General features: G+C 45.0%; 1 protein-coding gene across 2 annotated transcripts; it reads right to left on the bottom strand.

Annotated features, from left to right (window-relative positions):
• Window positions 1–7: 7 nt before the first annotated feature.
• LOC117728040 (myelin basic protein-like) lies at window positions 8–27,349 on the bottom strand. Of its 2 annotated transcripts, XM_034528718.1 has the most exons (4): window positions 27,054–27,349; window positions 19,385–19,441; window positions 13,554–13,626; window positions 8–331 (listed from the first exon to the last, which is right to left on the bottom strand). In XM_034528718.1, exons 1-4 carry the CDS (start codon window positions 27,081–27,083, stop codon window positions 30–32), a joined length of 462 nt encoding a protein of 153 aa, XP_034384609.1. In that variant the 5' UTR covers window positions 27,084–27,349; the 3' UTR covers window positions 8–29. The 2 variants fall into 2 exon arrangements, with proteins under 2 accessions (XP_034384609.1, XP_034384611.1); XM_034528720.1 differs by lacking the exon at window positions 19,385–19,441.

Here is a 27,349-nt window from a genome sequence, read left to right as displayed (position 1 = left end):
GAGAGAGGGAGGGAGCAGGAAAAAAAAAGCTAGTCTAGTTCCTGTTCGGGGCTGTCCGACCCGCACTCTGAAGCTCCGCTGTGTTCCTGGATGGTCTGTAGCTCGTCCGATTCGGAGGGTCGCTCTTTGAAGGTGTTGTCCTCTCGGCCCGGGGCATCTCGGGAGAAGAGGCGGGCCAGGTGGGGGCGTGGCGTGGCTTCGTCAGGGTCGGGGTCAGCTGTGCTGGCGGCGGGCCAGGGCTGGCGGGGGCCCTCAGCGCCCGTGGAGTCAGTCACCGCCGGCTTCTCCGAGACGCAGCCATTGTTCTGGTTGGCATCTGCCTCACCCAGGCCTGCGCAGAAACAACAAGGGTCATCTATGGGCCTGCATGGCACACAACAAAACCACAGCAGCACAATGGGCCCTTTTGACGGGCAGTAGGGGGGGGGGGGGGGGGGGGGGGGGTGACCTTCCTGCTAGCAGAGCTTACATTCTTTTATTGGACAAACCGTACCTGCCGAAAGGAAAATAAAAGTCAAAATGTGAGATTAAAGACAAGGGCGGTTGACCTCTGAGGGCACATCCACCGCATCCTGTGTCCTCAGGGGCACTGGGCTCACTCAACTTTACAAGGAGAAGTTTCTTCAAGATGACAGTGAAATAAACAGAAGTCTCCCCGAATTGTTTGCCGCATCCCAGTGTAGTGCACATCTTGTCTCCCCCCCCCCCACCCCTTCCCTACATTATCACGGCTCGTGTGTCAGTTCGCCCGTGTAAAAGCATAAAAGCATCGCTCCGGCGTATCACTCCCAGTGACGTGTGGAAGTACAGCCGGCTTCTCCAACGTCCACGTCCACAGCCATCCATTAGGTTCGCCAGCTCCCACAGACGAGGACGTCGAGTGCATTCCGGTCTGCCGAACAATACGCCGTCTGTGCTGGAAGAAGTGGTGTAGCGCTACACCAGAGAATCTGCATGCTAATATTGTCTGAAACAGTGGCCTGTTGTCAGAGCCGCATAGTTATTACAGGAAAACAATGGGCCCGGTGTCCCTAAAATAACTCCTATAAGTATGGATTTTCCACCCTAAGCACGTTGACACTTATCTGATTCGGGGCCCCGAGAAGCAATGAGGCCGGCGTCTCTGGCCGCGGAGCTGCCAGGCACAACTTTATACTATGATTTCTCACAATTTTAGATGGGATTAAAAAAAAGAATGTGCGAGACTGAGGGGGTGATGATGTGTAACCGTCTCCCGCCAGTTGGATACCTGCTGCACCTGCTACCTAAGTGCTTGCTGCCTCTACGCCGTACGGCTGTAAAAAAAGTACGACGTGAAAGTTGTCTCTCTCTGTGGGTTTCATTTTCAAATTATTCCATTTCATAGGACATTTTGAGACACAAAAAGCAGAGTTATAGCCGCTTTGAGGCTGATGCCCAATTCCATTCAAAGACTTTTAAAAAAATGAGCAAAAATATGATGTCAAGACAGGTTTTAGTCAGAGATGAAGAAGCTTATATTGAAGCCACTTTGTGGGGGGGAAAAAACAAACATGCACGTATTATATTTTCACGAAAAAATGAAACAATCTGAACAAATTGGTGCAATTTATGCGTCGCTTTCAGGCAATTTGTCTCCATGTGAGTCAGATATGAAGAAAGGGACTATTACGCCCTGCATTGCACGTCACTCTTCCTGTTCCTGCAGTAAAAGATCCACATGCTCTCCTCTGAGTTATATATATATATATATATATATACACACACATTAAATACTGACATTTTATTTCCGGTATTTGTGTCACACTTTAATGTAATTAATTGTAATTCCTGTTAATTTTGAAGATTTTTAACCAGTTGCTGGTGTAAAAAAAAAAAAAAAAGGATTATCTTAAGAAATACGCAACGATTCATATCTATTTATTTATTTGTCACATTCGGTTTCACAAAGTAAGGTAAGCAATGTTTCAGTCGAGCCGGATGTTTCCCGACAGTCACGTCCACACATGGAGGCATACAGCTTTAAATATTGGTATACAACCTCAGCATGATGTATTGGCATCGGGACTGAAAAAGTCAGATTGGTGTATGATCCATATTTATAAGCTGGATGCAGTGGTTTATCAATATTTGAGTGCACGGTCAGCATGTTGCAGGCATTTTATGTTGATGGTGGTTTAAAAAAAAAAAAAAACCTGACTGTTGTGTTTTCACGACATTTCGTGTAAGGAGCTTTGTCCTCACCTGCAGCAGCACAGCCTCCTAAAAGCATGTCAATGCATAGCTACATGTAAAACCTGCACAGGGTAAATAATTGTAAATATAACTCATGAATTATTAGTATTATTGTTATATTCCACTGTTGCCTTTTTTTTTTTTTTTTTGGTGTGCTCCTCTGGTCTTCAGAGGCCGGCCCCCGTGAGTCGTCATAAATCATTTGCAGCATCCGTCCACTGTTGCTCATGTTTCTCAGCTCATGCTACCATCTGCCAGTGGAGAAGCAATAAAATACAAAATATCGGAGAGAAAAAGCACCCTGACATGGTTGAACTTTAACAGCCCTTCACCGTCCATAACACTGCAGACAATACAGACCATCATGTGTGGCCATAAAACAAAAAGGTTATGTGCTGATGAGTGACTTATTAATCATCTGACTCCCTGCACGCTCTTATTAAAAGAGTGTACAAACGCATAATACCTATGTGCGGGATGGACAGCGCTGTTGACGCTTATGACTCAGTTATTAGAGCCAGGTGCTTATCTTTCCGGCTAATGTTGAACAATTAAATTCCTCCCCCACACGTTCTAACTGCCTCCATAATCGCCAGGTTACTCAAACCAAACTGCTTTCAAGCCCCACGCTTACATTACGTGGTGGTATTGTAGTTTCCGGGGACTTGCCGACTTTTTTCAGGTGGCTTTAGTTACGCGTTTGAGCCACGTGAGCAGAAAAAAAGAAAAGAAAAAAGAAGCTATTCCATTGTGTACGTTTCGCAGTTCACAGTCCCTCAAATGTGCATCCATCCAGTCTGTGTTATGTGGGGGAGAGGCAGACAATCGGACGGCAGCCAAATTGAACTGCAATCAACGGAACGCGACAAGCCTGGCACCCTGCATCGTGAAGCTGGGAGGACCGGATCATCCCACACGCCGGCACCACTCACCGCAACCACACATGGGATGAAAACCCCTGCTATATGTCCATATTATATTAAGCTGAGCGCTTACTGTCAGGCGAACCCGACACATCTCAGGTGGATCCTTTGAAGCCACCTAGTTTCAGTGGCTGGGTCACTGACAGCCGTGCGACAGCCGGCGCTCCTCAGTCGGCTGATTCTTATTAATTGGGCCGAGCCTCAACGTCTAACTGAAGCCCGGGGAGACGATACCCTCGCGTGCTTTGGGCTTTGAATTTCTCGTACATCTGCCGTTCACTCCTCGCGCATGATTTCCTTGTCGCCACGGGTTCGGGGCTGTCAATCACGACATCTCCGCCGTCTTGCTGACGCCCCTCGAGTCCACGCGCCAAAGACTCTGTCAAGACTTTATCATCACATGTCATCTGTTAATAATAATCAATTACCTTGTATTCATCTTACCGATTGAAATTACAGTCAATAACTTGTTTGCTCCCCGACTAAATGTTCCCTTTTTGGTTTAATAACAACTGCCGTGGGTCAGCCAATCAATCAGCCCCCATCAGAGCCCAATAACACCTTCAGAACACCTAACCCATGGTTCAATAATTGCTATTTGGTAAATGTGTTCAGTGGGATTGGAAGTAATTGGAAACATCCGAGAATATTCATAAGAGAATGGGATATGCTTTTCATATCGTACTTCAATTTCTTTCTTCTTTTTCCCCACCGTTCGCCAAGATGCTGCTAGAGACAAGTGAAGGAGACCAAGGGGAATAAAAACAGCCAAATATGATGCAGCGTGTTTCTTCACCACCCCCCCTTCACCACATTAGGTTATGCAAAAGTCGCACAACGTGTAAACAACGCTAAAGGGCCAATTATGTGTCCGTCTGACTCACAACACCGCAGAGAGAAGCAGGGCTCTGTTATATTCTCTTTCAGCTTCCTGCCATGAATATTGGATTTATTCACGTGTTGAAATCGCAGGAGAAAGTCTATCCATTGATCGGTTTAGCGGAGGGGTCCTTAGCAAGTCTTAAGGTGGCCAGAAAATAGCCTTTTACTTCATCGTGATTCATTCCAAGATGTCCTTTTGACAACTAAATGGGCAAGATGGCCTCATAATTATTGTGATCTAGCACCCTCAGATCATTGTGCCCAGAACTCCATTTTCCATGACCACCTCCGTCTCCTCCACGATCTAGTTTAAAGAGTGAAGGCACCAAAAAGATCTGATCTGCCCAGCGGAGGTATTCCGCATCCCCGCAAGCAGTTGGGACAGATTGGCATCTCGGGAAGAGGGACGAGGTATGCGGGGAGTGGGTCTCAATCGCCTCATTTTTCCTCCTCTTCCTCAGTGTGAAGAGGATGTGTAGCCGAGCCATCGGGGACAACAACAAGGACTGTGGTGGGACCGCGGCACGGGAAGCATTCCTCTGAAAAAAAACATCCATCGCTATGTGGCCCCGGACCAAACCTCCCACCAACAAGGGCGAGAATCCTTCTGCCGCTGCATTCATGGTAGATCTGAAGCACCCACAAGCCTGGAGGAAAAAAGACCCTCTCTGTCTCTGAAACCCCATTTGGCATTCGGGACGTTAGTCCTTCGGAGATTTCTCTGGGCGAGATAAGAGCCTCAGCAGAACCACTCCTTTCTTATAACACAGGCTGTGTTCATGACCTTTAAACTTCATATATATTCATATATATATATATCTATCTGTGCCTTGGAATGCCTCGGGATCCCCCAGAATGAGCTGGAAAGTGTTGCGGGTGAGAGGGAAGCCTGGGTCGGCCTGCTGAACCTGCTGCCACCGCGACCCGACCCCGGATAAGAGGTGATAATGGATGGATGGATGGATGGATGGATATCTATCTGTTTTTGGCATGTCAAGTTGAAACCGAACTACCCTTTGCGTGTAAATGTACGCGCCCCATTGGGCTTGGCTTGTGTGCTGTGAGTGTTGCGAGCTCCATGATGTACACAAGCGTCTGAATTCATCCAAGCGGCCGAATATAATGAATCATCACCAGCAGCTCCTCGCATCAATTTGTTTACCGACAAACAAAACAGCTATTTTCCATCGCTGTTAAATCTGCTTGTTTTTTACAGCTCTCTCAGTGTCACTCTTGTTTTCTTGAGAATAGTTGATTATACATTTTGCAAGTTCTCCCTCAATAAAGTGTGTGTGTGCGCTATTTGATGTGCCAAATTGGCTTTGTTGTACATTCTCTATGATAGAACATATCCAGACTATTTGTACCTACTTGTATTATGTATTATCTGTTCGTTATGGACATATACATATATACACATACATATATATATATATATATATATACACACACATACATATATATATATATATATATATACACACACACACACACATACATATATATATATATATATACACACATACATATATATATATATACACACATACATATATATATATATATATATATATATATATATATATACACATACATATATATATACACACATACATATATACACATACACATACATATATATATATACACATACACATACATATATATATATACACATATACATACATATATATATATACACATATACATATATATATACACACACATATACATATATATATACACACACATATACATATATATATACACACACATATACATATATATATACACACACATATACATATATATATATATATATATATATATATATATACACATACACACATACACATATATATATATATATATATATATATATATGTATATATACATACATATACATATATATGGTTACAACTTGCTGGGACTTCACTGTGTCTTCTGGATTAAGTGATGTCATACATTATACTGTGATAATGTAATATAATGATCTAAGGTTAATTATCCTACAAGCTCACTTACGAAACTTCATTTCAGTTCAGCCTAGTGTGTTGATACAGCTCTATATCTCTGTGGAAGATGAGGGTTTAGTTGGCATGACATGAAAGGCCAACACACACTAATCCGTTCCTCCTTTAGCTTCCACGTGGGGAAAAAACAACAACAACAACAAGCTCGAGGCGTTTTCCGAGATACCGTGTTCACGATAAGGGCAGGAACAGAGTGACAGGCATCCTAAAACATAACGCCTCCGGCCGGCACTGCCATGGGCTTAAACAGGGTGGTATTAAGCATGCATAGCTGTGACCAGTGCTCTCACTTAGTTATAGGAACGATTCAGTATTTTCACCCACCGGGAGATTTATGTTTAATATCACACTTCATTTGCTGCTGGATTCTGATACTGCAGACCTGTTCACGTTGGCGTCGTCTCTAATCTTGAGCGATCTGATCACGAGCAGACGAAACAGTTGCGGGGCGCACTGATCCCATTAACACCTGTCAGGTATCACATACCCAGATAAAAAAAAGTACACTTTTTGTGTCTGATCATACATTTGATTGGTTTTTCCAATCACTAAAATGCGAACCGTGAAGAGCCCACCTTCACACTTTGTTTTTTTGTTGTTGTTTTTTTGCAAGTAAAGGCAAAAAAATAAAAAGACGAAATTGAGATCTCACTGCAAACGAAACATTTGGGAGTTGGCGAGGCCGCACGCCAGCAAGGCGTGTGTAGCGAAGTTTGAATGGCAATGCGTCTTTAATTGCGCTGAAGGCCCACTTGGTGGTGCATGAAATGCATTTCCACAGATGTAAGTGCCGTTGATTTTCTGATGCCAAAAAAAACTCAGACAAGGGATATTAGTTTGGACCCGAGGCGCGTTACCAAAGAGACGCAGTGGTCTCCGCCAGCTGTGCTAGGTGACCATGAATGCAGATTCTTTCTGATCTGTCAGAGGGGTCCCACGGATTAAAAGAAACATAAGATGTCTTAACCGGCCAAAGATAACCATTTAATTTAAAACTCCACTTCATCTTGTCCGACATATGGGATTCAGTAGCCAGGGTAGTACTTTTGTACTCTCTTGGTTACCCATCATGCCCTCCCCTTGGACTCTGGTAGCCACAGAACCAGCTGCTCACACACACACACACACACACACACACAGATGGTCGAGGCCCGATGACGTGGCCTCCTGAACTCATGGACGCACACAATCTCCTCCGACATGGCGCACAAACAAACATGCGCAGAACGCACAGATATACATGGTGTGCGTGATCGGGAAAAGCTGCCGACGGGAGGGGGAGGGGGGGGGGGGGGTAATAAGCAATGCATTTGACAGATCAAAGGGAAACATGTGCACGCGTGTGCACATTGTAGCTTTTGCATCTTGGAGGTTAAACTGAAAGAAAAGGGAAAGAGATCAGAGGCGAGTAAGCGTGGTGAGAGGGGACAGAAAGGGAGAATATGAACAATGGTGTCAAACACTGGTCCACTGATGGGATGCTGCCCTTTTAACAATCAGAGCTTTTGAGGGGGAAGGAGAGGGGGGAAGGGGGGGGGGGGGGGGGGGGGGTTCGTGTTGGCAGTGCCAGGGGCCCGGAGCAGCTCGTGTCACCCTCGGCCACAGAGACAAATGACTGAGCCACTGCGCTATATATATATATATATATATATGCACAGCAGCAGAGGAACACGCCAATACATATTCTCAATAATGTGTAATGCAGTGAGTCAGCAGTGCCAACATAATCTCCGGGAGAATATACAGCGCATACACATTGATGCATATTGTTGCCATTTCAGTGTCTAGGGTCTGTAATGACTAATGGATTTTGAATGTGTTGTGAAAGATAAACAAAGGGTGGAAAAGAGGGTGGAAAGCAGGTGATTACTTCTCGTCTGATTTGGACACGTGTGAACTATATGCTCAATAATAGGGCTGCAACTCTACGATAATGTCTTTCAAATATTACGTCATTCTCATTCATTAAGGTGCATTTCTTTTTTTAGTGTATTATTAAAAGAATAAACACATATTTCTTGTGTTCTGGTAGGATGCACTTCTACTACACATTGGGGATGCAGCCATGCACTGACAATAAAAGGGCTATGTAACATCAATAAATAAATTTTCTATTATTCTGAACTATTTCTATTTATTCTCATATTTTCAATTTCCCTTGCCTTTGTTTAAATGAGTTTTTTTTTTTTTTTGCAAAGCACTTTGAGCTTCATCTCCTGGATGAAAAGTGCTCCATAAATAAAAGTTTATTATTTTTAAAGCTCGGGTCATATAAAGTGGGACACACTTGAATTGTTAACGTTTAAGTGGTGAAAAAAGGTTCACGACTTTTGACTTTATTACTTTATTTCAGCTAATAAGCGTATTGATCCACCGCTCACTGCCAACTATCTCTATAATCGATCGGTTGTAGACGCCTTCTCTATATTACTGTAACTTTTGTAAAATGGGCGCATTTGAAACATGCATATACACCTGTATATACCAACCGTCAGCTCCACGGAGCCGTTAGACTTTCAGCTGATTGTTCTAGCCACTCTCCACACAGGTGTTCAAAAGCGGCAGGCAGCCGGTTTCAGTTAAAAGCCCAGAATGTTCTACCGCCTGTCCATCACATGAGAGTAGAACCTTAAAGTGAGGGACTAGCTGGTGAACACGGTGGAGCGTTTAGCAGCTAAAGAGCCAGATGTTTCCCTCAGGAGCTGGTGGAGACAAAAACACACAACCAGTGCATTCAACAGGTCGGCGGAAGGGAGACTACAAATAAATGCTAACGTTGCTCTGTATCTCTGTAGAATGACTCCAAAAAAAAAAACTGAGGATCACTTGGTAACAATGTTTCATGTTGGAACATTTTTATGTTCCACGCTTTATTTCCTTCTCAATGTTTCAATGCGGGATGTAAAGCACTTGGAGTACAAAATGTGTTCCACAGATAAACGTGCCTTGTCTGAACGGCGCCTCCTTGTGGAGAATCTACAGTGTGTGAATGAGCCTCCCAAAGAATCATTATTTGGGTTGCATGAATGTATATTCAACCCGTTTAAAAAAAAAGAAATGAGGTTATAGGCCACGCCTGGAGCCTTTGGATATTTGAGTCTGATGAAAGCTCAATCCATAAAAAGTCAATGCTGCATTAAATCCATCATCTCTCTCTCTTCATCCGTAGAAACTAAACCAGGTAATACATAGTCACAAGACTTCATAGGGAGAACTCTCATTTCTAAAAAAGGGGCAAACGCTCCGATTCCGTCTTCATCTGCGTTTTCAGAAGCTTCCGTACCGAGTTAGTAACGAGCGGCCCCCGTAGGGAGGAGCACTCTGACTAACCCCACCGGGCTCGGTGCATGGATTTGTTTCCGAGCCCGGTGAAGCAGCCCGTTCCTCCCTTAAGATTCCAAGGGGAGCCGGGAGGGGGAACCGTATTGTGGGAAACGAGTGACGACGACGCCGTTCGGTTCCCTCGAGGAACGCTTTGAGGACGAACCGAGACGACAAAACGATCGGACAAACAAACTTGGACAGGAAAGCCATGGACATGTTAGAAGTCCCTATAGCCGCTTGCTTTGTACACAAAATACTGTTATGTTTTGAAATATTGATATTGATTCAAGAAGATCAGGAAGATAATCTAATCACTATTATTATTATTATTATAGATAGATACATGTGCAGTTTTAAGAACTCTGATGAAACATTAGAATCAGCTAGTGCTATTGGGTGATGCAATTGTTTATAAAATGCTCCGTTAGCAATTTCCATTATTTTTACAATGTAATGCATCAATTGTGCAAGGTGGCAAAATCAGATTTGGATAGTACGGGGATTAAGAGTTACAATTAAAAAGTCCATTTTGAATAATATCTGTGAATGGATGTTGTTCAGCAATAGCCAGTCAATGCATTTGCATTCTGTAATTGTCTCTCTCTGTACGATACTTTCCATTGTCCGCCCATACCAAGCAGGACTGAATTGAGGTCTCACAGGGAACGATATATTCATAGTGTACTGAATGGGATGCAGAGGACAAAAGCTGTGTGTGTGCGTGTGTGTGTTTCACTCACTGCAGAGGATCATATAAGATTAGTACTACCGTATTATTTTAAAGGTTTTAACATCGGTTCCTCTTCCTCAGTAATTGCACAAAGTGCGTCTGCTGCTGACTCGTCGGCATCCAACAGCTGACGAGTCCTTTCAAACAAAACTCTGGGGTCTACTCGCACGTCGATGTCAATATGCGATCTCTGCACTTTTGCTGTCCAGTATGAACACCGTATTTACTTTTGTGCTTGAATAATAAGCCCTTCATTCATTCATTCCGCTGTTACAGCCAGAGGGCCTTACTGTATCAGCTTTCTCAGACACACACACACACACACACACACACGGTGTTATTGCTTCACAGACAAGGTGCAGATTCTTTGCACACACACGTGATATGAGGCTCAACAAGATGGAAACGCGCAACGCTTAACAATAAAAGGGAGAAGAAGAAAGAAGAAAACGAGCCCTCGTGCTCCGAAATCTATATTTGAATTAAATTTCCTTCTTCTTATAACCAACTCTGATGCATGTTTGTAATGTTAGCGCTCAGGGAGGCACAACCCATATGGATTCTTCTCATTTTCATGAGCGTGGGTGTAGGAGGGAGAGACTGAAGCATAACAACAAAAAGGACAATCTTTTTTTTTTTTTAATCAAAAGAAGGAGCCCAAACCCTCTTTGCACTTGCATCCTTCTGTTATTTGAACGGAGAAAATAAAATGATATTCCAGGTACTGAAATGTATATTGTGTTTATATGAAAGGAGCAGCTCGGAAGATTATATGGTGCACTTCAATCTAAGCACTTCCGCAGGCAATATGTGCACTCTTGGGCCAGCATTAACAATTATTTTCATGTTTTTGCTAAAGTAGGAAATGTGTGCAGTCCATTTAACTTTAAATATACACCCCCCCCCCCATCATTTCTCCTCACCTCACCCTGTGACGAGGAAGGAACAGTGACCCAGACGGAGTCAGGACGGAACAGGCCGACAGAGACAGGGGGTCAGTTCTGCTGCAGGCCGGCCCAGGTAATGGGGCCGTAATGGGCTTTTATCAGCCGCACAGCTGATGGTGGTGTTTGCCCTTCAGTGGAAAAGTAGTGCAAACAGGAAGTGCCGCATGGAGACATCCCCAGACGCTGGACCAGGCCCGGACCAGTCATGACGCCTGCCGATGACGACTTCACCAAAACAGGCTCCAATAAAGCGCAGCTAACCCGCCCGTCATAAACCACTCACATTGTGCCAATTTGGTGGCAATTCCTTTTATTTTATTTTGCCCTGAATCAACCTAATCGCTCTAAATTACTTCAGCCTTGATGCACGGGTAAGAGGAAGGCTTTAAATGCCTCCTAACAGCAATGTTCCCTCAGTAGGAGTTAGGAACTGATAAGAAAAGGGTATTTTTACACACCATCAGAAAGCAGTGCTGACTGAGCAAAGAACCAGTTAAACATTAAGCAAAAAGGAAACTGCACCACTCTGAAGCGGGCGGCTTTTTGATCAGCAACGATCAAACAGCTCTGATTTCCCCTTACCTGCGTTTAATATTCCCTTTGGCTCAAACGCCATTGAAAACCTGAATGAGGCAGTTCCTGTTTTTTTTTTAGTCAGCTGCTTACCGTGAACCTGCATCCTAAATCATTCATGTTCTCATGACAAGCTGCAAAAAAAAAAAAAAAAAAAAAAAAAAAAAAAGCACCTGTGTGAGTACGGGGAGGTGCGCAGGGGCAACTGGCGTGAGAAAAAACAACAACAATGTGGTCATGCCATTGAATAACGGAAGCAAGGAGCAAGCCTGCACGCCTGCACGCGTCAGAAGCCTCCATGTCGCTGCCTGGTAACCGCGTCGTTCCCGCGAGGGTTCAAAGTAATTGTGTGTTGCACGGGAGCATTGAAGTGTCGCTATGGTGTCAGCGGCGCGTCCTCCAAGTCGGCTCCGTGCTGATTACGTGTTGAACACAAGGAGCGTCAATTAAGTGCTAACGAATAGCTCGGAAATCAACGTGACGACGCCTCCGTGTGGCAGGTGTAACTGTCCTGTTGATAATGACGCATCAGTGAGAACGCAAGAAAGTCAGAGTATCTCTCTTGGAGTTATAGCCCCATCATTTAATCCTAGTCGCAGCCTATGAATCCATCTAATATTTGTATGATCTCTGGGGTTACAATTACATTTTATTCACGCCGGCGATGGTTCCCGAGGCGATTCTGCACCGTGGAAGAGCTACAAGAAGGGAATCGTAATGTTTTGAACCGTTTTAACCCTTAAAATGGTTCCTTAAAAGAGAATGTGTATAACGGCAAATGATATTGGATATCCAAACCTTTAACACACACACACACACACACCCTGGAAACAGTCGAGGCTGACACAGAAGGGTGAAAACAGACCGCGCTTGTCTTTCCTTTCCCGATGTCTTGAACGCTCCATGCTCCTCCTACACACACACACACACACACACACACACACACACACACACACACACACACACACACACACACACACACACACACACACACACACACACACACACACACACACACACACACACACACACACACACACACACACACACACACACACACACACACACACACACACACACACACACACACACACACACACACACACACACACACACACACACGCGGTCACCGTCTTGAGGGTTTTATTGTCTTGCAGAATGAACAACTACCTTTGCCTTCTCGTCGTTACACGTTTGGCTTTGGCCGTCACATTTTATGTGAGGGAGAAGGAGGAAAACATTTTTATTTTTTATTTATTTCCTTCACCCTGGGAGGCTTCACACTGAGCTCCAGGACGCCGCAGTGACACTGATGGTTTCATTCAAGGTGGCACAAAAAGACATCGAGGATGTCGGTTTCATGGGAAAGGTACACTTAAAAACTGTAGATTGGGCTTTTCTGTTGCATTTTCTTTTTCGATAAAGCTTAATCTATGATGCACGCAGCAGATGTTTCTCACTATGATGACCAGTAGGTCTTCACAACCTCATGGTAACCTTTCAGCTGCCAGATTGCCCACTCCAAACAAATGTCATGCTGCAGGATTAGCAGCCTCTGAGCCAGACGCCTTTCATTATTGTGGAGATATCGAGTCAAGATAGCCGAGTTCTACCGTGTTAATGTGGATTTAAGGTCATTAAAGTCGTTCCAGCTTCTGCAGATTTCTTGATAACACAAGTTTCCCACTGTGCTTCTGGAAACTACCACATTATCTATATTTCATTGAATGATGAGCTTGAGTTGTAATATCTCTCAGTCTCTCTTTGTGTTATGGCACATTTATGTTGAATACTTTCTATTGATGGTGCTGGAGATGCCGAGGTTGCCAGTATAAAAAACATGTATATCACTTCATTGTAGTTGTCCTTTAACATTAAAGTCAATATGCATGTGAATTGAATTTCAAGATGTGGTTTGACGCCTTACCGAAGACTTCATCCGGTGATTCGGGTTCTTCTGCCGCTGCCGTCTGCACGGCTTCAGGTTCAGGTGACGGAGCCTTTAATAGGAACACAAAAACAGATTGAAGAGGTGAGGCACTGACGTACCATGGCAACGGAGCAAAAGAAACCAACAGACGGAGAGAGAACAACAGGGATCGTTACATCTATTTAGGCTGTTGGGCTTTATAATTGCAGCAGAATTATGCTCGGAGAGCCATTCATATAACATTCAAAAGAAGGTTCTACACTTCCTTTTTAAAATATTTTTAGAATATCTAATATTTCATCCGTTGTAGTTCATCAAAGCCCTTTGAGGCAAATTTGTAATTTGTGATTCTAGGCTTTACAAAATACACTGAATTGAATCAAATGTAGTCCATCATTTGAATTGTTAAGGCAGGATTCACACTGTAAAGCAAGAGGGCTGATCATGAATTAAAGATGATGCACGCTGGATTGTTAGACCTAGCTGTACGGGCACAAATTAAATCATTTAAGTCTCCATGACATGTTCATTTCTTTCCAGAGCTATACGAGTAAAGTTACTCGTTCTTATTGGAGTGGTTCCATATGAACTAAACACCTCCTCCTCCTCCTCCTCCTCCTCCTCCTCCTCCTCCTCCTCCTCCTCCTCCTCCGAGTGGGTTTGCCAACATAGGGAATCAACACTGTTCAAAAACTGTGGACAGGAGCGCAACTGTGACATATCCCTGTGAGCCGAGACGAGAGTGGTGAGCGAGCACTTACCGATGCAAATCACGTTAAGGTCAACAATGTGCCACGCTTTTGAAAATTGTATTTGTCCACTCAATGATGTAAACAAATAATGCAAATTTGTTTTTGACACAGTGACATTCAGATTTAATCAACAGGCTCAATGCTGGATTCCTTGTGCTCTTTTCCCCGTTTTGAGGTGGGCGGGGCTTAGCCGGAAACGTTAGGCAGGTTGCTTCGCCACTCAAACCAAATCTGATCAAACCACAGACAGTTTTTTAATGTAAAGAACAGTAAACAACACTTGCATTTCAATTATTTTACATTTGTGCTTTTTCTCCATCTTATCTACAGGATGTCAACATGTTCTCCTTTTAACAGATGAGACACATTGTCCAGGGTTATTCCAAATACCCTCAATAAATGACAACACAAGAGCGAGACGCACAATATTTAATTTTGTGTGCATTATTATAGCTCACATAACACTGTTTGTCTAGCACATCAACGTGTCTTCCCATCATTAAAAAGACACTCAGTACTAAACTTCTGTTGGATTTTATCAACGCACACCCACACGCATAGCAGCATATTATTATTATACAGCTGTCTTATATTTCAAGTCGGCCTTGCACCTTTTGTAGGTGTAAAAATATTTGCAATGCAAATAACAAATCCACATTCCTGGTGCTGAGCTGCTGTTGAACTGATATTGTTGGAGGCGGGGGGCAACTCATCGGACTGATTCCACAAGTAGTCAAACGAAAAGAACCATTTGTATCTTGACATAAGTAAAACTGATGAAATATAGACTGGATTTTAGCCCCAGCATTTTGAATTTGCTGATTATTTCAGGCACTTGCCTCAAAACACCTCATTTATATCCCTGCTGGTTATTACATGCAGAGACTGAGGTCTCTATCATCATGAACCCAGCAGATTGCAGTCAAGTGCACCTTGCCCAGTCCGTTGGAATAGTGCCTACACTGTTGGTGTATTTCTCTAAGCTGTACACACTGTATCCAGCAAGCCACAGATGGCTGCTTTACGTCTTGTTTACAAAATTAACGCCATAATAATGCCGCATTGTGTGGAGTGCATTTTGCTACTTTTAGGTCCTAATGATTTCAAAGGTTTTTTTTCTTCTTCTTTTTCTCGAATCAAGGACCCTTTGTTTAAAAAATAAATGTGAATTTGAGTGGAAAATTGACCACTTTTATCACCGCACACGAGTGTCTTGGCTGTTTGTTCTGCTTAAAAGATAAACGCTAATGTTTGTGAGCATATTTGCTCTTTGAAGGGCGTCTCCGACGAGAACACTCAGCTGTGGCGGTTCCTGCCGCGGCTCCACTCAGCCTTCTGATCTCCGTGCGGTATGACGGGTGGTGCACGGGGTTCAAAGTGCCTAAGTACTCCTTATGTTTGAGTAGGTAGAGGGAAAGAGGAGTGCGGCCATTCGAAAAAAAACACCTTTCGGGACTCGGCCGATTTGAGAATTTCAAGGAATCCTCTTCACCATCTGAAGGTTCGGCGATGGCTTCAGTGTTTAGATATCACTAAGATATAAAGAGCACCGGACACACTGTGTCTGTACTTTTACAATGCCCAGTCGTATACCATCTCCTCCAAATAAGCACTTCACTTGTTGTGGTTCAAATAGATGAGACTTTGAGCCAAGCAAGGGTATCCTCGGTAAAGACACAACAGGGTACGGAACAGACTTGAGGTGAGAAAAGTGTACTTATGATTCAGATGAGGACGGATCTCACACAGAAGACCAGAACAAGCCTGCTGGGCTGGTAACAACACGCAGAGCGCTCTAATTGGATACAGGAGTAAGGCTGAAGCCGGGGAGGTCTGCTAGCTGAGCCTCAAGCTCCCTCATCTGGAGACTGCAGTCTTCAACTCAGCAGTCCCAGTATGATGGCTGTGTCACAACAGAGACCAAGTAGCATCATATTGGAAAGTGGTTTTCTATCTGATCTAACATGAATTGATTTTTTTAAAAGTAGTTTCTGTATTGTGCACAATAATTAGCCCGACAACCTCATTCTTGACCCGTTTTGAGATTTCGTACATTTCCCAAAAATCACTTGCACCATCTGAGAATACGAATTCGTGGGTTACACTTGCAGGCGGAGAGAGCACTGGTGATGGTTATCGCAAGCGCAATCATGTATCGAGAGCCACTTTTCCATGTTCTTTTTCCAAGGAGAGAAAAGTGCAGAAGAGGGGGTCCATCTTCCCTGCGATGGATTGCTCTCTGACTTTTCAGCATCAGTAAAAACGGGTGAGGCTGGAGGAGAAGAAAACAATGTTTTCACTCCAACTCTACAGCCGTGACACATTCTGATGTCCATCCCATCCATCCATTTTCAATACCGCTTATCCTCATTAGGGTCGCGGGGGCGCTGGAGCCTATCCCAACTGACATAGGGCGAAGGCAGGGGACACCCTGGACAGGCCGCCAGTCCATCGAGGGCACATGTAGGGACATACAACCATTCACTCTCACATTCACACCTATGGGACATTTAGAGATCAATTAACCTGCAGCATGTCTTTGGACTGTGGGAGGAAGCCGGAGAGCCCGGAGAGAACCCACGCTGCCACGGGGAGAACATGCAAACTCCACACAGAAGGACCGCTCCGACTGGGAATTGAACCCACGGCCCTCTTGCTGTGAGGCGACAGTGCTAACCACTACACCACCGTGCAGCCACATTCTGATGTGTCGGGGGGGGAAAAAAAATTTATTCCACTCACTCTGTAGCTGGGCAGGAAATATCTCAACATGATATGTAACATAGTTTCGTGCTGCCAGTAATCTGTACAAACAACACAATGGGGATGAATGCAATGCAAAATGAAATAAATGTCTATTTTTTCGTGTCACCATTCAGGGCAGCCATGTTGGCGTTTTCGGAACGTCGGAGCAAACCTGTGTGCCTTTGTTCTCAACAGCCAAGAACGAGCGCGGCGTTATTTATCCGCCTTAAAATATCATCGGTGTGAAAATGTGTGAGTTATTTAGTCAGAGGTATTGAGGTGTGACAAAAAGGAGGCATGGGTATATTTTACCCTTCCTGACTGGGAAAGGGATCACGACTCAGACAACAAGTGCCTAAACACGGCCTGCTTTACTCTGTCACGCCCTGTTCCTGCTTAACTGTCACTATGACAACTGGCTGTTTTGCGAGACCTTTAAATTGACTTTGATGTCATGATAATCAAGTCCGAAGCGAGGGGGAAAAACAAATAATAAAAAGACGAGAGAGATATACAATTATAAAAGCGGAATAAAACGATGCGACATGCACGCCTCTCCCGGCGGCTTCCCACGGGCCAAATTAATCCACTTCTCTTGCTCCTGCTCCTTCCTCTCCAGAGTGTGCTCCGCAGACTAAGGAAACAAATCATCTGCGGGCTGAACCATCAACCTCCCCGCTGTTTCGTGGCTCCCCTTTTCCCCTCCAGGTGCGCCGCCGCGATCACTCCGCCCATTACAGGCACCAGGCAGGTAGATGGCCGCGAGCTACGCCGCTAATGCTGTTGATCGCAGTGCGGCGAGGAAGCTCAAAGCAAGCTAGAAAACTTATATTCGTACCTCGTCGCAGCCTCGGACATAATGTCCCGAACCCATTACGGCCGCTGTAATTTAAAAAAAGCTGTGACAAAGACGACTTGAGCAAAGCTGGGGTTAATTGCGCGATGCCATTAAATTAAAATTACTTTCCCAATTTAAGCCGGATGCTCCATCCATAGAGTAAAAAAAATAAAATAAATTCAAACCCAAATCTCTCAAGCATATTTGCTCTATTTAATTACAGCACTAATAGTGGCGAACATTTTCTGTCAAGTGCTAACCCTGGGGCACAGCTTCCCGGCCAATTAGAAAATGCCTACGACTTTGTTTTGTTAAAGAAGAAAATCGCACTTAATTTCATACTTCCTGTTTAAACCTCGGCAAAGGATGTAGAGGCTTTAGTTTTCTCAACCGTAGAGGAAGCAACCTCACACCTATCAGTTTGGAACGAAATAAATAAATAAATAAAAATCAGTCGTTTCTAGATGGTGCGAAATTGTTGCTGCTGTGGGAAAAAATGATTTGGTGCTACATTATCAATGTCAGACAGCTGAACTTTGCCCAGGTGACCACCGGGCCAAAGCTAATGGTTGGGGGACCCGGAGAGGTTTTAGTGTCAGCCTTGATGCACACAATCTCCTATTTATTTCCTCCAGTTCAAACGGGTTTACCTCGCGGAGCACAGTTGGGACGAGGCTTGTGGTTTTGGGTTATTATAGGGCGACACCCAAGAGCCACGGAGACCCACCGTGCTCCCAAAAAGGCACCCCTCGGACGGACACTGCACTACAGGAGGGGCTTACTCCAGAGCAGTGGCCTTGGAGTCCAACATACAAAAAAATGATGCAGAGACATGAATGGATATGGATAAACATCCACTCAACAAGTCGTCTCCGCCTCATCCCTTTCCTCTGCACAGCTAAAACCTCCAGATGAAGCAATGAGCCGGTGCATTATTCCATTTATCACTACAGCTCAACACATCTGAGAGAGGAGTACGAAGCGTTGCCTATGGCAGCGTGATCACCGTAAAAATTCATGGATTCATGATCCAAGTGCCGCAGGTGAGCGAGTCAGTTGTAACCACATAACACGTAGGCGGCTCAGGAACGTAAGATCTCTTTTAAACCTTGTAGAAAGAAAAAATAATGACAGATCTATATCTGAGACCTTTGAGATAAATACACAAAAGAAGAATTTAGTAGGTTTGAACCATTGTGCTGTGTTACGTAAGCTCTTTTTCAAAAAGACATTCGGGACTCGCGCACTGTGAAGCGGTTTAACGGCCGGGCTGAAGAGATGAAGGCGATAAATCAGAATGACTGAACGGAGTCCAAAGTCCTGCTGCTAAAAGGCCGGCGTTCACACTGATAAGGTGAAAGAAAAAAAAGTCTCCAGCACATGCTTCACTCTCAGGCCGTCGTTTTTTTGAAAGAGAGCTTCTGCACACACTTCCAAGATATTATTATTCCGCATGCACAAAAACAAAGATAACCTGCCGTGGGGACTCTTACCTGGCTGCCTGTGGGGGACTCCCTCTTTCCTAGATGCTGGCCCATGCTGCTGTCAGGCTGGAAGCAAAACAGAGACTGTGTTTACACCAGGAGAAGACTGTGAAGAGCATATTATGTGACCATTCTGTCCTCCTCCTTATCGAAGCGAGGAGGGCTGCCTCTCGAGTGTGAAACTGTAACAAACACCGCTTCGTTTTGGGCTGGTGAGAAAGCCGTCGACGGCTAGAAAAAAAAGGAGGGTTCTCGGGCCCGCTCCCAAGCATGTTTATTTATGCCGATGTCACGAGGCTGCACCAGGTCCGATCAACAGGTCCAACCGTGAGGCGGCGGCCACGAGGGGAAGATTGAGCCAGTTGTCCGCATATCACAGAGTCACACAAGGTTAGCGGTTCAAATCCCCAGCTCCTCCCGTCACCGCGTTGAACTGGCTGAAAGATAAACGGGCCGAAGGGCTTTGGATGAAAGACATTTTGGAAATTGCTCTTTCTACTGTAATATAACAGGGTTTCGCTGCCTTTCGCTTACACAGAGTAGGACACATGCACGACATGTTTCAAAACCGGCCTCCGTCCTGTCGCCCCAAACAAATCCAAGTAAAAGGGGCAAAAGCACAATTGTTTTCCTTTTTCTGATGGTCCGCGGAGCTACCACTAGTTTGAAACCATAGACTGTACATGACAAGTGGTTGCATTCACCGTGATCCCATCGGTGGTTTCGATCTGCCGTTTTGAAGCCTCCGGTTCTGCATTTTGGCCAAAGATCACAAGGTTGCCAATGCCCGTAAGCAAGTTTAAGTTTACTGCAAACTTTAATGGGACCCTGATTTACGAAATGAAAACCATGCTGTATTGTAATGTAGAAGGACCTGAAAATTGAGAGCATAAACTCACAATGTTTACGGGGGTTAAATCAAAGTAAAAAGTAGGGTCATTTTCTCAACCTTCTTTTTGAAACAACCGGGTTTAAAAAAGGCACTTCCTCTTTGGCTTCACTTTCCCTTCACCACCTGTGTGTGATGCAGCTCCTTCAACACTGGTCGTCATCCTTGAATCTGATGCCGTTCTTCACAGTCGACGATGCAACATTAGTCTCATCCTCCCCATCATCTGCTGCTGTGCCATCCGAATATATGTTTGTTGGTCATGGAAACGACAAAAAAAAGGGAAACTGTTGCTATTTTAATCATACAGAAATGCTGCTAAATTACAGCATTTAATGATAATCGCCAACTTTAATTACAATATAGGTAATTGAGCAGCACTAAGAGGGGAGGGCCACATGTGAGGCTGTGTTGGTGATTACTCTGTCACTGCAACTTTTTCCCAGAGTACACAACAGCATGTCAAACGAAAGTGCTGCAGCAATACCTCCAATAAAACAAATCGATGACAAAAAGGTGCACTGCCAAGTCTGTGAAAAGCACCGACACGTCCTGGAAGTGAACATGAACATGAGTGTACGTGAGCTCTGGATAGATCATCTCAGGTGTCTGAGCTTTCACTCTCAAAATGCAATAACTGAAGCAAATAAGAACTGTCGTTTAGATACTTGAAAGTGTAAAACTCTGTTTATCAAACTGCAGTGCTGAGTATTGATCATGACAGTGAATAAACATAAAGCAGTGAGAGATGCTGCTACATCATCACGTTGTCCTCTGAACAGGGAGCAATGATTACCACTGGCAGCCGCTTTAGCAGTGCTTCAACATTCACTGAAGCAATTAAAGAAAAAAAGGGCTCCCAGGAACTGAAAACAAGAGCGAAACAAGAGCGAGTTTCTCTTCTGGATAAGCGGTCTGATTATAGTGTGGCCTCCTGATGCCTCTCTACGGAGAGGGGAGCAGCCATCTCTGAAAATGAGCTCATTATTGGGGGGGACAGTTAACAGCCCTGAGGGTTGTTAGCTCTATGGAGCTGGGCAGGTAGCGTACAAAAGGTTTGTTTTTTTTCCCTCAAGCTATTTTTGGGGGGATGGAAACAAGGTGGGTGAGAGCTGTCCAGTTCAACGCAAACGATGCATTTCGATTGCCTCTCAACGGCTCTCAACATGTCGACGCCTGAAGCTAACGGTGCCAACAGCACTAACAGTACGGACTACGGCAAGCCGTGTTGCTAACAGTGTGGAGCTGAAAGGGGGAACAGCAGGTGTGCGTCGGGACGCCGCTATCGGCTGTAACCTCCATACGACAGCGGTGCAGAGCGCCAACCGTAAGCTAGCCAGTGAGGGCACGGCCACGTCAACAAAGCGAAGAGTAGCTCGGATAACACAACACACAGGGAGGTGTATATATTTGCTTTACTGCTATAATAATGCTCTGAATGTTGCATACTGACCCTTTGAATAGGCCTAAGCTAGTTTTCCTTTAGGTTCTCGTTGCACCAACAATTGCTCTAGTAAGGCTTTAAGCAGCTTAAAGGAATGAAACGGACGGAGAGAAACAACCTGAGAGAATATTGCACAACTTCCAAAAGGAAAACGGAGCTTCCCGATTAGTGGATACACACCTCACTTAGCCAGCCGAATGAAGAAAAGGACTGTGGCTTATTTTTGTGCACATCTGCACACAGCTGACACTCCACTGGACCTCCGTGATACAGACAGCCATGAGACAACATTTGAAGATTATAGTGACTTTTAGTAACGACTTAGCATTCTCCCAATACATAAGGGCTTTACATTGAGTTGCTCTATGAACAATATAGAGAAATATTGGTGTGGAAAAACCTCACAAATGAATTTGAAAAAGCCTTTGTGAACTAAGAGAATGGGTTGTCAGCTGCTGGTTGAGCCGTAACAGTCCTGGAAAGCACAAACTAAGGATACAAAAAATAAGCTGAAACTCCCTGTTGATCAAACAAAAAAAAAAGGGCCACAACTATATCGTCAGTGGCTGAGCGTTCACATGGGGAAACGGGGAGAGCGTTCTAGTGGTACGCGCCTTAACGTGGAGGAGGCCTTGCAGACAGTTTCGCTCTCGAATGTTACACAATCAGAGCAGAGATCCTGCAAGGACTTGCAAAAGACTGTTGCATAATAGAGTGTGAGATGCAGAGAGGAGGGGCGGTGGTTGGGGAGTGTGTGGTACAAGGCTGCAATTACATGCAACAACCTTCTCTCTTCAGAAATCCAAAGATAGGTCGAAATAAATGTAATGGCTCCTTCACAAATTAACCCAGGCGTTCGCTGTTAATTGCCAGGTGTATTTGAGTCCTTTAAATACACCATTAGGATGGGAAAAGCTCTTACGATGGGGCGGCTGCATACAGGCCAGCACCTGGACGAATCCATTACCACTCGGCAGGGTCTGCAGCACAATTATCTGTCTCGGCTGTCCGTCACATGTGGCTTTTTCAACAAAAAAGAAGACATAAAACAACAACAATAACCTGCATGTAGGCATTCAAACAAACCTCCCACATACTGGACATATTTTCTGTTCCCTTTAAGGTTGCAGTTTTCCACCTTAACAATGGAACAGAGATAATGGAAAAAAAGAGAGGCTCTTAAGTGTTTTTCCATTTTTGTAGAAAAAGTAAGAGTACAAAAGCAGCAATGTCCAACAGACAGATTGCAGAACAGCTAAAGGAATAGTACCAGTCATGAATAACTTCTTGAGGCCGCCGGCTGCTGCAATTTTGGCTTAACACTTAAATCAACCAATAAATAAAGGCCACGCCTTCTGTTTTTCAGTGAGGATACAGCTATATATTTCACTGACTGTAGGTCTGTGAAGATGAGGGATATTACCCTGCTGCAACATAAATCAGATGAGCGGTTTATAATATTGTCCAAAAGGGAGAATGGATTACTCTACAATAACCACCGCAGGGAAACTCTCAGGTTTGGAAACAATAACGTTCGGCACATCGAGGTGCGCTTTATTACAGGAAGCATGTTTGTGGTTCCATTTTGGAGAAACAATCACCAACAAAGCCAAAGCAACATTGCTCGTATGGATTTCACGCCACCTGGGATTGCCCTGGCTGAAGGATACTCCTTCAAGCCACTCTTTGGAGCTTGTTAGTAAATCAAAATGTCACCCGCTAGTATGCAATACAAGCATTCCAGTCCAACTTTCCCATAACAGGCACAGATGTAATAATCACTTACAGGGCATTCATTCTGCCGTAACCGCTGCCAGCATATTTGAATAGATAAGAAGCCGGTCGGGCACGCACGACATGTTGACAAATCTGTGTGTGTGTGTGTGTGTGTCTGTCGTTGCCTGGCTCCGTTGTTTCGCTTTAAGTTTGCTCTTGTGCAAGCAAGAAAGAGAACAGCTTCTTGTTCAGTGACTGCACTGTGTTGCACTCGACTGAGAGTCAATTACGTAATGAGGCCGAGCCTATGAGTGTGTGTAGAGGGAACACAGGAACAAGTGATAAGATAGGGTTACACACTGCCCCATCTACCCGTGAAAGTACTCCCCTCTTAAGATATTTGAGGTCAAAGGTCAACATCTGTCCCCGACGGGGATTGCATTTTATTATGCAGATAGAGATGAGTGCATGCTACAGGAAGCCTTACTTCCTCTCTCTCTCTCTTTCAGCCTCGATTTACTTTTCTTTCTGTCAGGTTGCCAGAACAGGGCAACCTTACAAACATGTCATGTTTGTAAAAAAACAAGGTGAAGGTGAAAGAGCGAGCGAAGCCAAATACAACAAAAACATTTTTTTTTAAAGTGGAAGGAATGGATAAAATGGTGTATCTACCTGCCCTAACATAGTTTGCTGTTGTTAGCTTTTAAAAGAGTCAGTGGTTAGCAGGTCCGTCTTTCAATCAGAGGTTCAGCGGTTCAATCCCCTCTGCTAGCTCTTGACGTGCCCTTGAGCAAGACACTTAACCCTGAATTGCTCTCCATAGCTGTGTCTACGGTGTATGAAGTCGCTTTGGATAAAAGCATCAGCTAAATGAAATGTAACGTGAAGACAGATGCCAAAACACTGCAATCACAATTTGTTCAAGTCATCGCGGTGGCAATTAATTTATCTTTGGTTGAGACAAATACAGCCTTCACGTCACAAAGTTAAAGAGGAAAAGAGGCTCTTCCTTTGAGTTTATTTGCCTATGTGCTGTTAGAAAATCATGGTTTCTGTGATCGACGCTTCCCCCTTTTGAAGTAGGACGGGCATCAGCCTTTGAGAAACCAAGATAGCCCGATTTCAATCATCGGGTTAATTTAATTTAACAGGACATTTGATCAACTTAGTTGAGCCACGTACGAGAAATAGACCCCTGGTTGCAAAAAAAAACCCCAAAAACCAAGGTGGCGACTGTCAAAATGAACTTGAGGCTTCACAACGGCAGTCCACAATCCAACGGGTGACGTCACGATGACTTTGTCCACATCTTACAGTCAATGGGACAGACAAATGTACGGCGGTTCTTCTGCACAGACTAACAGCCGTGGGACTTTCCTCTTGAAGAAGCTTATGGCTCAGGGGGACTATAACACTCCTGGGGGTCCAATGCGGTGTATAGCTATTGCCTTGTTAATTCAAGCATTGATTTGTTATGCACACGCACCTCCCGTCACTCCCCGGGGTGTCCTCGAGATGAAGCCTCGGGCCCCGAAGCATAAGCTCAATGCGATTCACAACCGCTGCCACCTGGAGGGGGTGGGATTTGATTTCTAATAATCTGAGCTACCACCCCTTGATTTGGTTCCATATGCAAAATATTCAGCCGAACCATCTGCCGCTGTGATCCCTGCGAGGAGCCGACACACTGCGACACCACTGCGGATGACAGTGTAGCACCCCCCCCCCGAGTTGACAGGCAGCACCACGCCTTAGGCAAAGCTAATGCGTTTTTTTGTGTGCAGAGGAGGTGATCCGATAGCAGGTAATGTGACTCAACCTGTCTGCCAAGAACAGGCGCAGACAGGAGGGGAAGTGAGAGAAGAGGGGAAGTTTGTGAGTGTGCGAGGAGGACGGAAGTTGACTAACATCAGTGTATCGCCTCTAGGAAGTAACCATTATAGAGTGCAGTCACATGCACACGCACACACTGGGCAGAGTGGGTAAACATCAGTCAGTGTGGGGGATTTTCACACAACACCTAACTTCTTACGCACGGCCTGCTGGTATGCAAAGCAATGCAGAGGGACACAGCGGGGCGGCTGAGCGAACCTCTTGGCATGTTCTTTCCCAGCTGAGCGGAGGCAAATCCAATGAAACGCACAAAAGGAATGCATTCCTGCTGCTTTCCCACCTCAGGTAGTCGCAGGCCAACAGAGGCTCCGCCTCAAGCTACGCGAAGGTTAACCTACAAGTGCCGGCATCCCGCTACGTATACGTCGATACAAGCTTAGTTAGTAATCCTTGACATGCCACGAAAAGCTACAAGATCACCACGAAAGAGATTTCCATCACCGCAGCGCCGGTCTGTGTGGAAAGAGAAACACTCGTTCAATAATGTTATCCGCCACGTGGGGATTGGGCCAACTACGTGTTGCACCTTAAAAATAAACAAACACGATCTTGAACAACTAACACAATCTGCTTTGTGTTCCGTCCTTATCAGATTAAACGGAGGATGGGCAGAAAAGAGAGAAAAAAGAAGCCAAGGTGAGGATTAAACCTACATGCAGTTCGTATAAAAATGGAGCCAGAGGTTACCTTGCAGACTGTTCCCTGGCTAGAGGACACCCAGGACTGCAGGCTTTAATAAATCAATGCAGTTCAGATCCACTCATGTACTTTATTTATAGGCCGTGCATGGAGTCAACATGTCCAGTTTCCCCACACAGGCCTTCCCTGTTTGCATGTAAAGTCAAGCAACAAGTCCAGCTTGCTTGTTGGCCAGTCCTTGCTTAGGATGCAGAGTGATGTCATACTTAATTTCCTCCAGGCGTCACATTATAGCCTATGTTTCAGTTGACCTGTCCATCCACTGGCCAAGACCAAAACAATGTATGGAAACCAGTAACACCGACATGTTCCCTTCTCGTTGAAATCAGTCAGACTCCATTTAAATTCAAGACACAGTTTGCATTGTTTACAATTCGGCATATCCGCAATTAAATTAAATCTAGAATAAATGAATAAATAACATGTTGGTCCAAGGGCCCACCGCAAACCGGGTTTCCGGGTAGCAAACAGCACTCAGCAAAATAGAAACGTCAGGATTTCATTGGGTTAAAGTCCTGCCGCGCGTGCGTTATGCGTGCCGGATTGAAGAAACGCCGTCGGCCGCTTAAACGTCAGGCGCTTAAATGCGCTCGGCGCGCGCGGCGTGTTTACGGGCGACAGAAGCGGTGAAAGTACGCCGCCTGTGTTCGCTGTGATTGGTTCGGCGAGAGAAGGCAACAGGGCGGGTGCTGGTGGCTGTAGTATTTGGGAGGGGGAGGGGGAGGGGGGGGGGGGGCGCGCGACACTGTCAAAAGCACCTGACGAAGCAAGAGGGCACCGTCTGGTGACGGTGGTCCGCACGAAACAAACACTCACTGCGAACAGCCGCGTCGAGGTCGATTAAATGACATTCCTAACATATTTACCCCCCCACCACCCCCCCCCATGGCCGGTTGTTACGCTCGTCACGCCACGTATTGCGGTGCCTTTTTGGGGGAGAAGAAGAAACAAAAAGCAGTAACGTTGTGGCGATAGTAACGTCCGCGTTACGTGGACTCATTTGTTCACGTTATACCAGGTCGACTGTGCACACGTACCCTTCTCCGGTTATTCTGTGACAAATGCATCCACAGCTCGAGCCTCGGACTGGATGCAACCAACTGTCAGTCTTCCTTCAGAAAGCGGTGGTCGTCGACGTCAACAATAACGCCTCGTTCCCCCCCTGTGCGTTGTGGGAGTCGCTCAAGTGTCTCCGTATCGGATACAACAACAACAAAAAGAAGAAGAAGAAAAAGGAGTAGGGAGAAGGAATAAAAAACAAACGTGTCACGGTGCTTCCTGATTTAGGTACTGTGGCGGTGGTGATGTTTGTAAGGGGTGGGGCGGAATGCAG

This window comes from Cyclopterus lumpus, chromosome 25 (genome assembly GCF_009769545.1).
Source record: "Cyclopterus lumpus isolate fCycLum1 chromosome 25, fCycLum1.pri, whole genome shotgun sequence".
In the NCBI taxonomy this organism is placed as follows: domain Eukaryota; kingdom Metazoa; phylum Chordata; class Actinopteri; order Perciformes; family Cyclopteridae; genus Cyclopterus; species Cyclopterus lumpus.
The sequence above is the reverse complement of the archived record's forward strand: the minus strand, read 5'-3'. Positions and strand labels throughout refer to the sequence as shown.